This window comes from Botrytis fragariae (assembly GCF_013461495.1).
Source record: "Botrytis fragariae strain BVB16 chromosome Unknown tig00000037, whole genome shotgun sequence".
In the NCBI taxonomy this organism is placed as follows: domain Eukaryota; kingdom Fungi; phylum Ascomycota; class Leotiomycetes; order Helotiales; family Sclerotiniaceae; genus Botrytis; species Botrytis fragariae.
The window spans coordinates 40,912-57,842 of NW_023500990.1; the positions used below are offsets into that span (position 1 = coordinate 40,912).

The 16,931-nt window shown below is 43.8% G+C and overlaps 6 protein-coding genes across 6 annotated transcripts; 1 reads left to right on the forward strand and 5 right to left on the reverse strand.

Moving 5' to 3' along the window:
• Nucleotides 1-820: 820 nt before the first annotated feature.
• Bfra_011356 (putative alpha beta hydrolase fold protein) lies at nt 821-4,128 on the reverse strand (the record flags this gene model as incomplete). The annotated part of the gene is given in 5 exon segments (XM_037341683.1): nt 821-876; nt 1,195-1,731; nt 1,955-2,114; nt 2,779-3,391; nt 3,407-4,128. 5 exon segments carry the CDS (start codon nt 4,126-4,128, stop codon nt 821-823), a joined length of 2,088 nt encoding a protein of 695 aa, XP_037194540.1.
• Nucleotides 4,129-7,114: 2,986 nt separating this feature from the next.
• On the forward strand, nt 7,115-8,438 carry Bfra_011357 (putative pectin lyase a precursor protein; the record flags this gene model as incomplete). Its single annotated transcript, XM_037341684.1, has 4 exons — nt 7,115-7,207; nt 7,259-7,308; nt 7,362-7,737; nt 7,800-8,438. The coding sequence occupies 4 exons, from the start codon at nt 7,115-7,117 to the stop codon at nt 8,436-8,438; spliced, it is 1,158 nt and encodes a 385-aa protein (XP_037194541.1).
• Nucleotides 8,439-9,200: 762 nt separating this feature from the next.
• On the reverse strand, nt 9,201-9,440 carry Bfra_011358 (uncharacterized protein; the record flags this gene model as incomplete). The annotated part of the gene is made up of 1 exon (XM_037341685.1): nt 9,201-9,440. The coding sequence occupies one exon, from the start codon at nt 9,438-9,440 to the stop codon at nt 9,201-9,203; it is 240 nt and encodes a 79-aa protein (XP_037194542.1).
• Nucleotides 9,441-10,380: 940 nt separating this feature from the next.
• Bfra_011359 (uncharacterized protein) lies at nt 10,381-11,602 on the reverse strand. The gene is made up of 2 exons (XM_037341686.1): nt 11,106-11,602; nt 10,381-11,015 (listed from the first exon to the last, which is right to left on the reverse strand). Exons 1-2 carry the CDS (start codon nt 11,573-11,575, stop codon nt 10,556-10,558), a joined length of 930 nt encoding a protein of 309 aa, XP_037194543.1. The 5' UTR covers nt 11,576-11,602; the 3' UTR covers nt 10,381-10,555.
• A 1,466-nt stretch (nt 11,603-13,068) lies between these two features.
• Bfra_011360 (putative emopamil binding protein) lies at nt 13,069-13,894 on the reverse strand (the record flags this gene model as incomplete). The annotated part of the gene is made up of 2 exons (XM_037341687.1): nt 13,069-13,292; nt 13,390-13,894. The coding sequence occupies 2 exons, from the start codon at nt 13,892-13,894 to the stop codon at nt 13,069-13,071; spliced, it is 729 nt and encodes a 242-aa protein (XP_037194544.1).
• Nucleotides 13,895-14,495: 601 nt separating this feature from the next.
• Nucleotides 14,496-14,886, reverse strand: Bfra_011361 (putative glucose-repressible protein; the record flags this gene model as incomplete). The annotated part of the gene is made up of 3 exons (XM_037341688.1): nt 14,496-14,512; nt 14,572-14,755; nt 14,872-14,886. The coding sequence occupies 3 exons, from the start codon at nt 14,884-14,886 to the stop codon at nt 14,496-14,498; spliced, it is 216 nt and encodes a 71-aa protein (XP_037194545.1).
• Between the last annotated feature and the right edge of the window lie 2,045 nt (nt 14,887-16,931).

The following is a 16,931-nucleotide window of genomic DNA, read 5'->3' on the forward strand; positions in this document are numbered from 1 at the left end:
ATCACAGGGAAATTCCCACCGACGCCGTGATCTAGAAATCTAGATCTGACCCATAACTTCCAGTGTCAAAGCCAAGGTTCAAGAGCTTTGTTCCTTTCGGCAGTGCCCGCAAGCCGAGCCGTCAGTGCTCTGGCTGGCCCAACCTCTTTTGGAAACGCATGATTCCCAAATGATCGCCAAGCAAGGGTCGAAAGTTTGAAACAACGGGGTTTTCTTGGCTGGCACAATGATAACACACACTGACTATGTCTTTGGTGGCGAAAACAGGTGGGTGTTGAGATGAGGATAAGTACAAAAGGAGACTCTGGACCCTGGTAGAGCAAAAACTGACAGGTGGACATGTAGATGGAGATGTGGACTTGGGCGGAGAATTTCGAGCCGGTTGGGGGATCGGCGGATGGGGTAGATGTGATGAAGCGAGCGTAAGATGTCGGTTTCGATAATGGATTTTACCCACTCCATGTTTCTGTTTGGGGTCCTCGAAATTTGCAGGGTGCACATATCCTCGCTTTATAAAAAGCTCTTCACAGTCTGAGTAGGTATCTTGAATAATGGCATGAAAATTCTCATCACGATAAATTGAGAAAACAATTCGAATTGCTATTTCTTACGTGGGACTTTGGGAATTCTCATCTAAACGTCTCAAGGATGAAAAAGCAATATCAATATCCAATCTATATTTCAACAATGAATATCGCTCAGAGTCCTTCAGGTCTGGAAAGCTATCTATTTGAGCAGTTATTTTTTGATGGGCTACATCCATTAGATCTAACGCAGAGAATGGCATTGCTGAGTGTAAGGGTAAGACGAGGGCGATACTTTAATGGTAAACTTCTCTGAATAGCCACTCTGCAGCGTCATCGTACATTTTCCTCCCTGTTGCCATTAACTTTTCTCTTTTTACTTTATCTCTTTGCGTGCGCCCGCCAAAACTCTCAAATCCTAGATCAAAGTCAGTATCTCAATTCATACTTTCAGAGTATCAATATCTCTACTAGTTTAGACTAGCAGGCTGGATAGAAGCCTTCAAATTCCAAGTGTATTTCAACATTTCAAATCTTTTGAATGCCCAAATCGGAACCAGAAATCCAAAGTCTCTCGTTATTGAACTGCAGCCCAAACTATTGGAAAGCCTGGCTACTTCACCCTTATACTCAAGGGGTGGTCGATAAAAGAAAAGTCTGCTCAACATACCATGCTCAACACCCATAACCTTCTCCCACCTAACCCCATCCTTTTCCCAGACTGTCTCACCCTCTACCCTCTCCTTGCCTACAAGTCTCTCCGCCATAAACTCAGCATCATACCACAACATATCCAACTCACACCCCACCATACAAATTTTCTTCGGCAACATCTTTCTATCCGCATACGTTACACTAAGTCTCGGGTCACACAAATCTGTTCCAGGAGGTATATACGCGTAGTTGAACAATGGAGCCAAATCTTCCAAACCATCTTTAGTCGCATAAGAAGGTCTCGCTGCAATTGCGACTGATGGCGGCGTCACAAACCCACAAAGGGGGTAGAATGCACATACGCCCTGGATTTTGCCTTGAAGAGAGGGAGCTTGTGGAACGGCGAGGGAACAACAGCCGCCGGCGCTAAACCCGCCAATAGCTACTTTAGAGCGATCGAATGGGAGAGATTCGTCTTCGAGGATGGAGGTCACGATATCTGTTAATTCGTTAATTGGTTGAGGGAACGTTGCTTTCGGGGCTTTGGAGTAGTCTAGGGATATGACTAGAATATTGTGTTTAGAGGAGAAGTAAGAACAGAATTCGTCGTCCATGGCAGGGACACAGAAGACGAATCCTCCACCATGGACATCGAGGTAGAGGGGAAGAGGTGGGTCGCCGGATTTGTAGGTGGAGGGGATGAAGATTCTATGGGTGAGCGAGGAGTGGATGGGGTAGGTTTTAGTGAATGTAGGGAGGGTTGCTCGACCGCGTACATATGGGGATAAGAGTATCGGGATGAAGATCTTGGTAAGGGTTCTGACGAAGTGTAGTTTGAGCCAAAAAGTCACGCGTTTCCATATCGGCAGCGTTGGATGGTAGATTGGCCCTTGGGGAAGCGGAGGTGGTAGAGCCATCGTTGACTTGAAAATTGGGCTTTGGTCAGTATCTAGAGTTGTAAATACACAAGTATAGATGCAGGTGATCTTATCGTTTTATAAGTTCAAATATCGTACGATGTGTAAAGTATACGTATCAAAGCGGGTCTTTGTGGACGGCTCGATGTGGACGGGGACTATATCCATACAAATCTTTCAAAAAGTGTTACCTTCGGCAAATCTTCCTTAGACATAAAGAAACCTCACATTCATGTAAATTGAAGGCTACTAAACAATTCTACTTGGATTCAGAATAGAAATATCAATCAATTAATTAACGATCGAGTTTTGAAAAGGGTACAACTTTGATGTGCGTACCTACAATTCTGTTTGCACCAAGAATGGTCAGAACGTGCACAGGTTCGTTTCTCCCTACCCGAGTATCGGCTAAAAGGAACACTTCGGCACCTGTTGAAGTCAATTTACCAAAATCATTAATTATATTTGGATGGACGATATGATGGTAAATCTTCTAAAGGTATAGTAAGACACATAAAGAAAAATTTAAGAGAATCATAACACTATTGGATCACTTGCTACCACGCACTTCAAATTTGGTATTCACCAATCACAAGTCCATATGCAAACGCTAACCATCAACTCTAAATTCTCCCAAAAATTTGACGCCCACATCAAAAGCATAATCACAGAGCGAATAATACCATTGCAAATGAAATGGTGAACTCGGGAGTGTATACAAAGAATGAAACAAATACGAAAAAGCAACTCATTGTCCAAAATTGCTTATCTTTCCTCGTAAAATGCGGTTTTAACTTCGAAGTATGAAGGGATAGCTGTTCTAGCCGAAACCTCCAATACTTCCACAGCCCAGGTCGTGTCCAATCATCCCAATTTATACTCGATGAATTCTTCGGTAATTCATCCACTCTCCACTGCCAATAGGCCGTTAGCCTCCCCAGCGATGTGAATGGCTTTTCTCTTTCGACCCAATCACGCCAGCGCCTTATTGCATGAGTTGCAGTTGATGCATCGATTTCCAACCATTCTGTATGCCTTCTAGGTCCGCGCTGGTTGTTTTTGCAAACCTCGCATTCAAACCACTTGCGCTGGTTATAAAACTCTTCGAAGAGGATAGACTCAACTAACGCGTAATGATAGAAAGCGTCTTCGCCGTTGCCACTGGGTGATTCGGGTGAAACTATAAATACAGATTTGGAAACCTTGGAAATTGGTATTCTACATTTCGACCACTCGCGCATGCGAGTTTCTGGAGCTCTGCTTGATTGACCGATCTTTATGTGACAAGGAGCATACCTGGGAGATTCAAACGCATATATGTAACCAGCAGTAAGGTTGCAATGAGGCTTGAGTGGCCTCTGGAGAAGTGATCGTATAGCGTGATTTATTTCTCGGGTGCTTTTGCGAGCGGATCCATAAGAACAAAACTTTGGACACTGTGGTACTATCGCTGGAAGAGTAGGATACTGAACAGGCATAGAATTATAGGCATTATTGAAGCCCGAGCTTATACGCCTGTTGAAAATGGGTTCTTCTGCAACGGTCGGAAAAGTCCCAGGCATCTTCAATACCCTTTCAGCTTGGTTGTTGTCATTATTGACATCTTGATAGTCAACTTCATCATCTCCTTGACCTTCGACTCGATCTCGACCTTCATCAGCTTTGGATTGCGAAGCTATTGCTTGATATCTACATCTTGAATCCCTTGAGGTTCTTATAGGGGATTCATACAAATTTCGAGGTTGTGCAGTTGGCCACTGATCAATTGGTTCCTCGAAATCATTTGGTGGGGTGATTGGCGACGATTCACGCCTGAAAGATCTAATCGAAAATGTGCTATCAGCAGTCGACATCGTACTGACACTGGAGACCGAAGATGAAGAGGTAGGGGACTTGCCCAATATTGGTCGATCTGGTGTCTGGTAAGGATTGAGGCGTGGCCGGGACGGTAGACTGGATGGCCGGTTGGCCGAGATGGAGGGAGATCGGTTACCCGAGGAGACATGGGTCTGTGAACATCCAGGACTTGACATGATCAATCGGTCAGTGAATAATATAGTATGTGCATGTAAATTTCAGTTTCTATTGCAACATAAATTAGCTCCTCAGAGGTATTCTGTCTGCCTACTTAAATGTTTGATTTGTGGCTGGACAATGAAGGAGTATCTTCGTTCGGAGACTGATACCACGCCGTTTCTTCAATGATCAGGGGGCGCTAGCCAATAATGTGTCAGGCGTAGTCGTTGTAGGCCAATTAAATATCCGCAAATCCTTGTTGATTCGTTACAAACTCGTCAGAACCAACATATCCGGTCTGCATAGCCGAAAATATGCTGTGATTAAATGCACACTTGCGCATTTACTGAGAAAATCAGCCTCGACAATAATAGAAATTGTGGTATCATTGATTTTCCATGTCCCATTGGGCCCTTGTGATGATTCCAAAGTAGACACCTACTATGCAGTGCCAATTCAGACCACCATGATCCCTCGACGTTCAGAGCCATTCAACATAATGAGGTTATATTGTTTGAGCACGGGACGGAAACCGAAGGCCAAATATAAAAGAGCATACATCCCCATTCATTGATCAGAGGATATTGGATTGATTCTTGGACTCTGTTCTGGAGGCCATATCGCTGACCACGTCAGCTTGTTTTGGAATGTCCTACAACACGACCATGAAGTATGAGAGAGAAAAGTCGCGAACGACAAACATCAGTGTCTGCAGGTTCGAAACACAGTTCAGTGGGCGTATTCATGAGACACACCGTAAGAAGCAGACTTCAAGTGCTGTAAAAGCTCTCAAAGGTGCAGGTCTTGTAGAAGGTCGCTCAATGAGCAGATGAGAGACAGAAACGCTTCATCATCTCGCGCGAACGACTGGGGAGTAATTTCATGATCAATAATAAGGAGAGATCAGTTTCAAGAAGCTCGAGCTCATGTTATTGAGAAAGAATTAAGGCTTGAGTTCCTTAGTCACGTCACGTGCGGTGCTGGGCTGTGGCTGGTTGTGTTTCATCTTGATGCTCGCAGCTTGCAGCTTCGAGTTCTCACTCTTTCGCTGCTGCTGCTGCTGCTGCAACGCAAACTTTATCATCATTCAGTCAGAGTGAGAACATTTATGAGAGACTCGAGAATTTACTGAAAAACAACGCTTTTACTCAACATTCCATTCACAATTGAATAGCATTGACAGCAACAAAGGAATCGCCGAAATCCCTACCCAGGGTCTAGACCGTCGTCGCTCAATGTGGAAATACGTACCAAGCATTTATATGGACCCCTTTTCCTCTTTGGAATACCAAGAATCAAGAAAGTACGAAGTATAAAATTATGGACGGAAACATGTTGCTTTGACCTTGAATGCTTCCTCCACCCCATTCCTGTCGATATTACCTCGGGCTTGTAGTGCTTTAAATTAGTCACCTTGTTGTACGGAGAACTTCATTCATACTTTCAAAAACTTCGACCATCGGCGGGAGAAAACCTTTCTAAGACTATTCCAGCATCATACAATTAACTTTTCGAATGAGATGCATGATATTCCAAGAAAGTGACTTACGATGTTTCTGGAATCACCTCGCATGTAACCATGTGTAATTTCGACCCAGACTTGGCCTCATGACCCGAGAGTAACCAAGGGGTTGAGCTTTTCGACGAGTATGCTAACAATACAGTCCTTCTCGTCTGTCAGTTATCCGCTGCCAAAGATCGTATTCGGAGATCAAATCCCGGGTGCTCAACATTTCTCTGCCGTTAAAACAACTGTACTCGGAAGAATCGGCCTTGAAAATCTCAAAACGGTTGACATTCCCATCGTTGTACAGACTCTCCGTGATGATTTATCTGAAGCAATAGCTGCGCCACTATAGGTCACGATGCTTACCTTTTTCTGCACAATCGGTAATTATTCCATCTTGGCAACTTGCCATCCTTCCCTTCCCCCACTCAAGGTCCAATCCCACGGGGTGTCAGATAACGATACATGTATGGCGGTGCATGTGCTGTGGTACCAGTAGTACTGCTGTAGTGCAGCGTCGGTACCGATCGGAGAATTTCTATCTGCATATCTGGGGAACATACACGGCAAACAAACCAATTTATTATTGTCGGTGTATTCCACTAGAATTTATTATACTTTCAATGGGTTATGACCTGTATTTCAGTCTTTTTTCCCATGAAGTCTACGCCGAATGTTCTAGTACACTCTTGTTTACCAATTTGGGTCTTCTAGATTTCTATATCCGTATTGTTCTAAAGAGGACGGTGATGTGCCAACCACATTTCCATTTTCCTTCCAAAAAGGTCAAGTGATCTTCACGCATGTACATCGACGTGTTGAATTTCTATTTAGGCAATTTGTCGAAGATAATATACGTACTCAGGGTCCTCTGTTTCCGACACCAATGCCTATATCATTGGTGCGCAAGCTTTTGTCCTCCATCCAGTCTAGAGATAACTCCTCACATGTCTTGGCGGACATTTGGAATTTTCCATCATACAAGAGATTTTCCCGCTACCACATAGTGCCGAACCCATATCTTGGCATCAACTTGGCACTCTGTATTGGGAGTTTGATCCGGTGTAGTTGGCGCTTGTATCATGCAGGCATAAGACGCCGGTGACATTGCCTTCATTATACGCTCCAGGAACCACCGGCGAGGAACTCAATGCCAATATTTACAGGGTCTGCCAGAGCGCCGAGCACCGTTGAGGTATAGGCTTACTTAGCCCTGACTGTCAGATTCCCCATTCATTAACATCCGGCATACAGACGGTCCTGCATTTCAATATGGAAGATTAACGGTAAAGATTATCCACCAGGCATCGTGATTTCCTTGGTGCTACGATATTCTGGAATAGGAGAGAGCTCCATCTCATCTGTTAATGCGGGGCAGCAGGATCAACAGTATATAAAGAGATGTTCCTCCAGATAACAAAATCTAAATACAAAACATTGCAACCAATTCCTAGATTGTCAAGTCAACGTTCCATAATATCACTCTCAGCACAATCATGCATTCTCTCTTGTTTTGGTTTACAGCCGCGCTGTTGCCTTTCGCTCATGGCGCAGGCGTTACCGGATCGGCCTCAGGTGCTGCTCACGGAGTTAGTATTCATTGGTGTACTGTTTCTGTCCTGCATACTAACCTCGTTTAGGTGACTGGTGGTGGAAGTGCTAGCCCTGTCACACCTACTACAACTGCCGAGTGAGTCAAAGTGTATACTTGACATAGGAGCCTCAACTGATTTACTTTCTTAGATTGGTCTCTTACCTTACAGACTCATCGCCACGAGTCATTCTTATCACCAAGACATTTGATTTCCGCGGTACTTTGGGAACTACCACTGCAACTGGATGCGTACCAACTAGCAATACCTGCGGATCTAGTGGACAAAATGCCATCAATGCCAATGGTTGGTGTGGATCTGCCCCCGCAACTACGGTCAGTTACGATAATGCTGGTACCACACCAATCCAGGTCAAGAGCAACAAGAGTATTGTTGGTGTAGGAAGCGCGGGTGTTATCATTGGTCGGGGACTCTATCTCTCTGGTGTTTCCAACATCATTGTTCAAAATGTTCACATTACCAACCTTAACCCTTCATTGATCTGGGGTGGTGATGCTATCACATTGGTAAGTTTTGCTTCTCGAGGGAAGGGAGGTTACAAAGCCTACATACTAACTATTATCTCTAGGTTGGCACAGACTTGATCTGGATCGATCATTGTAAATTCTCACTCATCGGCCGTCAAATGCTTGTCACTGGATACAACGCCGCTGGTAGACTCACAATCTCCAACAATGAATTCGATGGTCAAACTTCCTGGTCCGCCACTTGCAACGGCCAACACTACTGGACAATGCTCTTCTATGGTGCCGCAGACTACGTTACTCTCGCAGACAACTACATTCATCACTGCTCTGGCAGAGCTCCCAAGGTCGGTGGAAGCTCCGGCGATGCTATCACCATGCACGCCGTCAACAACTACTTCTACAACATCGCAGGCCATGATTTCGATATCGGTGTAGGCGCTGCAGTCTTGTTGGAGGGCAACTACTTCCAATCTGTCACGACTCCTATCACAGCTGCTTCTTCCTCGGCTGGAGGCTCCATCTTCACCACCGCTTCCGGAACCGAATCATCTTGTACCACATACCTCGGCCGTGCTTGTGTTGCAAATGCAGTTTCAAGCTCGGGAGCCATGCCAGGTTACGGTACCACCGCCTTCTTGGCCACCATCAAGACCAAGGAAAGTGGCTATGTTCCTGCTGCCATTGCTGCTTCTTCGGTCCCCGCTTATGTCGTGGCCCATGCCGGTATTGGCAAGCTCTAAAGAGAGGGTTCTTGAACTCTTCGGTTCGTAGAGTCCATTACTTTCGCTCTCTTTCGCCTTTTGAAACGGGCTCATTCTTGAATCTACAACTTGTCTTGTACATACTACTGTTGGAACTTCTCGCTGTACATATTTGAAGTTCTTTCTTGGACATAATTTTAGTTGTACATATCTAAAACTTTTATCTTAAAATCTATCTTGTTACCATACTCTAATATCGTTGGTCATGCGTGTTCAAATGATTGCATTTTTTTTTTCTGTATGAAGGTGCTCTGCTAAAGTTCAATCATGCTCTCAACTCTGTAATTATTAGATATCTAGGTTTGTCAACTGTCTTCACCTCGTTTTTTATTCTCCCCGAGAATTGTAAAGCTTCCAACTTGGTCTAGGTACTTGAAGTTGGCCTCGCTTACTCTTTAATAGAATGATCAGGCTGAGGGAGATGGGATGGCCTGAACAGGTCTGGCTTGGCTGAAAAGGAGCCTAGCAACGGAGCCAACAATTGTCATTCGCGCTTCGAGTCTGTTATCCATGGACGTTAATGGTGCGGTTTTTTCCAGGAAACACAACTCTAGAGTTTTAGGTGGTCGGTGTAACGGGTGAATATATTATGTATTACTGTATTCCTATAGTTATATGGCTGAGCCGTCTCTTATCACAATCATTCCTCTTCCCCTCTCATTACTTCACCCGCTCCTTCCATTACTCATTCAGGCTTCAGCTTTCTGTGTAGTCAAGATTTCATACTAACGAACACCCTTATCATCTCTTGACAGCCGTGGTAGTCGAGGCCTTGTTTGTGCCCCTCTCAACCCTCCTATTGATGACGCTATTGATGGGATGTGCATCTTCATCTAGATGCTTCACTTTTACATTCTCCCTCTTGGTAACTTTCTTCACCAGACTCCCCACTGCGGTTCCGACTTTCTCTTTCGCAGCCGATCGTGCCATCTTTCCAGCGGAAACGTATTTTTGTGTGGGGGATTGCGATTCTCTTCCCATTCTAGAGGGTGTTTGAAATGGGGAGAGTAGAAATCTAAAAGCTATCTGAGATTGATCTGCGGTGAAGGAGCATACAATTGTAATCCTGGGGGGGGAGCACAGGAAGATTGTCAAGGAGATGGAAATCCCGTAATGTTGAAAGTGAATAAATACATGGCACAGATACCCCGAGTACTTATACCCCACTCACCTCGCCTCATTGTTAACCAACAAGGTCGTCCAACACGGTCTCGTTGTAAACACCGCAGGTGTGGCTGCGACCTGAAAGGTCTTGTGAGAACAACGCATTCGGGTCTATGGTTGAGGTTGGGTTATGGTCGGCAGTGTGGCTAAGATGCTTGTGTGCGTTTGATATCGCTTGGTGGTGAGCCTCGGTATGGTGTTTACAACATCTTGATATGGCTATGTCTGTAGTAGGAGATATGGTCGGGTGTGTAACGTGTAACGTGTAATCAAGCGATACGATGGGTCTGTACTCGTTTATGGATATTCGGGTATGAGACAAATTTACTACATGTATAGGGATATAGAAGTATCTCGTAGCCAGTACCCAGAGTTGGGAATGTTGGATATATCCTAAACTGATCAGGTATTCAAAAACATACACAATAACACTTTAGTTTTTAATATCCAATACCTACCTATTCAGCGTGATCAATAGAATGACTAGTGAAAATATTCGAAACACAGTTAGACAGTTCGGATGTTGTGACCTTTCTCAGTGTCCCAGATGTTTCAAAGGAAATATATACTTCAAATGGTGTAGAATGTAGATGAACAAATTACCCAGATAGATGAGATGATCTAGAATGAAAGAAGTACAACTGGCAAGAGATAGATGAGATATTATCACTTCCACAATGAATACGGAATAACAAAGCACGAGCGAGGAGCAAGGAGATCACCTGCAATTACAAATATTGAAACCAATGTTATTGATGAGAAACTTAATTATTACGCATTAAAATATCGTGGTATCGTTACAAACATATATACAGTTTTGTCAACTTTGGAGAAACATAATCTGCCAAATTGCAATGTGTTGTGCAGGTCCTTGCCTGATTCATTTTCATCCCACCCCCATCTCCTGCATCTAAATATCGCTCCGACAGTACCTAGAACGTACCATTGGAATTTTGATACTGATGAGTTCCCCTGTATCCCTCAGCTGGCATTTCTGTTGCGTGAGGTGGTGCATACATCGTCGGACCTGTACCATAGTCCACACCATTTACCTGATGACCATGGGTACCAACGACTGGGGATACAGGAGAATGTCCATATCCTGTTTGTGAACCATAACCTTCGTGGGTTCGTGCCACCATGGTTGCATCCGTAGCATTCGAGGTTCTCACATCGTTGGGAGTAGAGTGGATGGGTAATGCATCAGGCTTTTCTGAGACAACTCCTCCAGCCATGTATTCACCATCGTGGGCTCGTTGACGTTTTGGCCAGAATCTACCACGAGTTCTGCCGGCTGTATAGCCATTGTTGGGAGATGGACCGAATGCCTTTTCTTTTTTGTGGTGCTTAATGAGAGCTAATTCGACAAAGAGTGAAATAAAGAAGAAAACCCTAATTTCAATGTTAGTGTGATTTTCTTACAATTCCTCAATTGATGCTCTGCACATGAAATGAAGGGATAAAAATAGAAGGTACACTTACGCAGCGACGATTGAAACGGCAAAACAAGCTGTGTTCAATCTACAGCTGTCAGACAAGCTGGGTAGAGTTGTATCTCTCAAGGCTCCCACTCCGGAAAGTCTTTGATTTGTGGCCGCGATTCCATCACCCAAAGGTGTGTACACATATCCGGAACATGATCTACCATGTCTAGTAGCATAAGCTACATAGATAAATGCGCCAGTGAAGCAGAAATCGAGGATAATAGCGATGATGGAAAAGAACATCAAACCGGCGACACAGCAGAGAAGACTGAGTCCAAGAACTGTATATAGTGCACCTGAACCCGAAATACCTTCGACGGCTTTGATGTAGGTAGCGATAGGAAGATTATTGGTAGAGAGTTTGGCGAGGAAATAGGCAAAGATTCCAAGAATGATAACCGAGCAGCAGAATTCCACGCCGCGAAGAAACCATTGAAGGGCTTTGAGTGCTACGCCGCCGCCTCTCATGATGAAATATGTGAAGGTTTATGTTCCTTTTTGGGTATATGAAGGGGTAGATGGGGAAAATATCAGATCAGATTAAAAGAAGAAATTGAGGACAATAAAGATGTTAAATATGGAGTTGAGAGAATGTGAAGTGAGGGATGACTTTATGAAGATCTGCATATGATGTCGTCAAATGGAGCCGGTTGATCATAAACTATAAATCGAACCACTCGTCAGCGGGAACCAATGATGATAAGTAGATGGTGTAACCTTCGTCAAGAAAGCCTAATCTTCGTATAAGATTTCTTTGTTTTACTGTCTTGCTGTTTTGCTCGGTCCTCCAATTCTTCACATGCCCCTCGTTTTCTTTGTTTACTTGTGTCTTCACTCTCCAATGCAGGTTTGAGTAACTTTGGTGGCTGTTCTCAATTGCCGCCAAAACGATAACGGCCGAGATCATTTGCATTAAGTAGGTACAGAAAGTAGCCACTTTTGAAACTACTCTGAGAAATAGTCCAACACAAGATCTAGAGCTGTTCCTTTATTCGCACGAGAGGACGAAATGGAAGATCTTGTGCCGGTTCACGGGATGTGTCGATTCCGGTGAAAGTATTTGAGAACATCAAGACTCCAGAAGTGATATCCCAGGAGCTTTCCAATTGCAAGACTTGGTATCCGTCTTCCATTCGTTGTCATCAATGTAACGTTTTGTCTTCCAAATGCTTGGGAACATTGATCGAGACCTTTTTGACGTCATTGCCAAAGTTTTTAGGATCAAGGGATCAAGGGATCACAACCACGATTGGTGATTCGTCAGTGGCGGAAGGGGAAAGCTAAGCCAAGCCACAATTGAAAACAGGTTCTTTCTCAATCAGTCACGTGAAGCATTAGCACAGCCACTATGGGATGGAGTTCTCTCTCAGCATCTCTAGATGAGATCTGATCGCCGATGACCCCAAGGTACCTGGGTATGTTTATGAACCTCGGGAATTCAACTAGAGAGACATGGAAACAGGTAGCGCAGCGTCAACCGAAACCCTTATTCCTTGGAAGATCTGAGCACTTCAATGACATCTACAACTCAATAATTACCTACCGAGGTATACTTCGTACACTGGTACATCACTCATAGAATTATATGAAAACTGGTATACCTAGGGGCAAACTATGAAGCATAACGAGTTGAACTCTGGTAGCTGCATTTTGGTTCATTGATTATTAGCCGTAAACTCTATTTCCATAACATTGTTACATTGAAAATTATGTACCCTCCATAGAACATTCCAAACCACGCAATAGATTCAAACTGTAGCTCGGATGTTGGGTACCGGCATTGAGACGAATGTCATCTTGTTCTTTCAAATACAATATATGTAGATACAATATATCGTCTTAGAATGTATTATATGACGTGAATGGCTCCCAAATCCAGGTATCCTAACGAGCCTAAGATGTCTCCCATCCACCTGACTCCATACTGTCTTCTCCTCTCATGCTATCCACCCCCTTTAACCTCAATTCTTCTTCTCTCGCTTCATCATCTCTACCTTTGCGTTGATAACGCTCTTCCTCAACTGCATCGCATTACCAATATCATAGAATGCCACATACATTGCATATATAGGCAAGAAAACCCACAACGTATTGAAGAATACCAAGTAAACCCATTTAAACATAAAATTACTCGTATCCAAGTTCTTACAGCCGATTAACCATTCTGGTGCAAATGTCATGAAGCCTGTTATTCACATACATAGTTAGCATATGCTTTTTCATAATTTCAGAAAATAGGTAAAGCGTGAGGGGAATGACAGAGAAGAACCCCATAAACGTACCACCATACAATTCTCCCGTAGCAAGCACCACCATCCAAAAATTAACTCTCCAATCCTTCTTCACAATCCCCCAACAAATCCAAAGTGCCAAAGGTCCAGCCCCAAGCACAGTCAACAACTCCAAACTAACCACTGTCAAATCTACACCCGCCCATCTTCGATCCGCTTGCGCATAAACCATCCACAATTTACTCGCCCAGTTATCCGCATATTGTGCTCCATATACATATTCACTTGTGCCCAAGAAATTAGATAGAGCAACTGGATGAGCAATTGATGAATCGAAGGGGGCGCGAGAGAAAAAGCAGTTGTAGAGGAAGGAACCTTCGAAGATGGTGTGGATGAGGAAATCAAAGAAGTGCCAGATGAAGAGGATGCGGAGAGAAGAAGGGGTAGTGGGTGCAAGAACGCGGATGGAGAGAATGTAGGAGGATAGGAGGATCGCGACGACGCCAAGGAGAGAGAGGATGGTGGTTTGATCTATGTGCTCCATTATGGAAGACATGGTAGATGTAGAAGACGTGTAAAAGTCAATTGACTCAAATCCAACTCACCAATCTACCAAGATTTGGAGAGAGAACCTGCAAATGTGAGGGAAAGATAGTTGAAGTTAATGGACACCTCGATCCCACTGTCGGTCTATAGGTTTGAAAGCTCCAGCTGAAGATGAAGCTTTGACAACTTTCACGATTTCACGGAATACGGAGTACTTTAATCCGTAAACGTGGTCGGAGCAGAAGCTCCCCTCAACGTGACGTCATCAAGGAACCCCGATGATTGTGTGGAGAAGTCCAATTTTCAGGTCAGAACCTGTATCAACCAGCTCTTTAACCTTCTAGCCAGAACTATGGCTGTACCATTGGATAAAATGTGGTCGGGGTTTTGGCTAAGACAGGCCGAATTGAGGGGGTAAAATTCACATCGAAAACACAAAGCATAAGACAATTTTGTTTGAATATCATAAAAGCATCATTATTATGAGGGTATTGAGACCACTAATACATGAGCTTCAAGCTCATCACTTCCCCATGAATCCTCCCATCCATCCCATACGCCGAAGTCATTATGATAGAATGCAGAGAGTCAGATCCGTCGAGTTGAAGAATCTAGTGCTTAGCAGCCTCTGTAAAAATCATTAGTACATGTTTACAAACGTGCAAAGGTGAGAAAGCTAAAACGTACCCTTGTGGACATCAGCCTTGGTGCTGTGTCCAGACTCATCGGCCTTGTCCTTGATGGCATCGACACCAGCACTGGCGCGGGTGGAAAGGCTGGCATCGCTGTCCTTGGCGACTTGCTTGTTAGCCTCCTTGGAGGTGGTGGCAGTAGCCTGTTGAACGGTCTCTGCAACGTAGTTGGCTCCTTGCTGGGAGATTGTTAGTATGGTGTTGTAGGGTTGAGAAGAGATCCTTAGAGCATATTATATGTTGTGAAGACTGAGAAGAGGTGGTTGGATCGAGAGAGTGGAAGAGAAGTACTTGCCTTTAGGGACTCCATTTTGAAAGTTTTGAAAGTTGATTTAAGGGTTTGGTTTGGAGTTGTTTGTGTTGTAGTGTAGAGTTGTGAGTTGTAATGTTGATGGAGAAGAAATGGAAAAGTTGGGGAGAAGATGAGGTTTATATTCTGGTCCCTTTCTCCAAAAGGAAGCTAAGACCGAATTCGCTCCTTGCCGTGATAGCTCTAGTACGTCATACGTAGAATGTGCTTGGTTGGCAGTTGCTTCCAACTAGCAAACAAAGGGAGGGGCGATTCACCTTCTGACGGTGGGAAGAAAGAGCTCATGCTCCATCTGCTACAACAACTGAGCTTCCATTGTTTACAATGACGTAGGAGCTTGTTGATCCGAGCCAATCAAGGTCTGCAAATTTCAAGCCTCCTTACATAGTACGCAGCTCGGAGACATTGCCTGTATCAATTAAAGTAGGTAATGGTGTGGTTGAGCCATTCAGGATCTCTATGAAGCTAAGCCATAAATGGCACAAGTGTCACCATAATGAATTCTGATTGGTAACCCTCTGTGGCTTGACCAACTTTTTCCCATACCAAATTGACCAAGTTGGGGGGGATGAGCCATGCGCCGTGCGGATAGCTTCGGGTCGGAAAGGCGATCCCCCGCCATGAGTGGCTAATAGGTTCATAGGCTGTATCACAGTAGTTCTCATACGACGATACGAATACTGATTCTAGAATTTGATGTGCATATGAAGCACAAAATACTTGCTTTTCGAGAGGGGAACTCATGCTAAGGGGTTTCTGGACTGCTCTATGGAAAATGTTACTCCACTTTTGCTTGATCTCGTGTCCATCAAAATCAGTACCATGGTGGAATGGAAATTAGGAATTCCATCCTGTTCTTTTCCATATGCTCCCAAACCCCGATATCGATGCTTGTTCTCGATGATCGATCTCGATCGCCATCTTTTCCATGATTCTTTCTTACCTGCAATGCGTTGCGTACTTGTATTATCATGTGATTCTCTCCATGTGGCCTCCCATCGAGACTAAATTATTGCATGGTGAATTCATATTAGACAATGAGATCTAGATATAGAACGGGGCAAAAAGGGCTTGCAAACAATGTGGGTGCCGGGTATGAATAGAATGATATATATGGTGATAGATATATGGTAATATGGTTCTTTGATATATTGGATTGGATTTTGAGCTATACTGTTCGGTTGTTGTTCACAGATACATTTCATTATCCAGTTTGTTAACAGAATTGCCATTCCTCTTCTAAGACGAATACTACTCGAGTGATGAATCAAATGTCAATCTATACTATCAACCAATAGGACTGACTGGATACCCCCCCCCCCCCAAAATGCTATGTGTTTTTGCAAACCAAACAAACACCACCAACCAGCCGACGAACCTAATTGAGTTTTCCAAAAAGATACCGCTTTCGGAAAAGAGGCAAATAGAGCAGAGAAAAGAGCCGCCACCAATACGGAGGTATGTGGAATAAGTTATGTGTTACACCGCTTTCGTTTTGCCATCGAGGGAATTATTCTGCCCATACAAAATGATACTGGCTTACGAAGGCAGTATAATGTAACTTATGCCATATGCCTCCGTACCTCCATCATGTCAAAACTTTCAGTAAAACCATATATTACCATAAATCACCATATAATCCACCATTATATATATTAATCTCTTTGTATTTAGCATTTATACTGCTTTAGAGCCTTTCTATCCTTCTATATCAAAGATCTCATTGTCTAATACGAGTACAACATTCGAACTATATCACTATACATCCCACCATATGACCACAAAATTTAGCCTAATAAGGAGGTCCTCCATCATGACAAAACTTTCAGTAAAAACCTCGGCACGATGATTGTCTTACAGGCTCTAAAAATTCGATCTTCATCGTATCTGTGGAATGATAATATCATTTGATGAAAATCACACGGGAAATTTTTCACCTTCGTCGCCGCTCACAGTCAAAACATGAGTGATTTTAGCGCATTGTATCGGGCTTGGTAATATGATCAGCATGTGGACACTTTGCCTCCCCGAGTCGCCTCCCTGAG

Excerpts from the sequence above, each read along its gene's own strand:
- Bfra_011359 (XM_037341686.1), bottom strand. The coding sequence starts at position 11,575 with ATGAGAGGCGGCGGCGTAGCACTCAAAGCCCTTCAATGGTTTCTTCGC. Across the intron at positions 11,016-11,105 it reads GCCGTTTCAATCGTCGCTGC|GGTTTTCTTCTTTATTTCAC; the intron begins GTAAGTGTACCT and ends CATTGAAATTAG.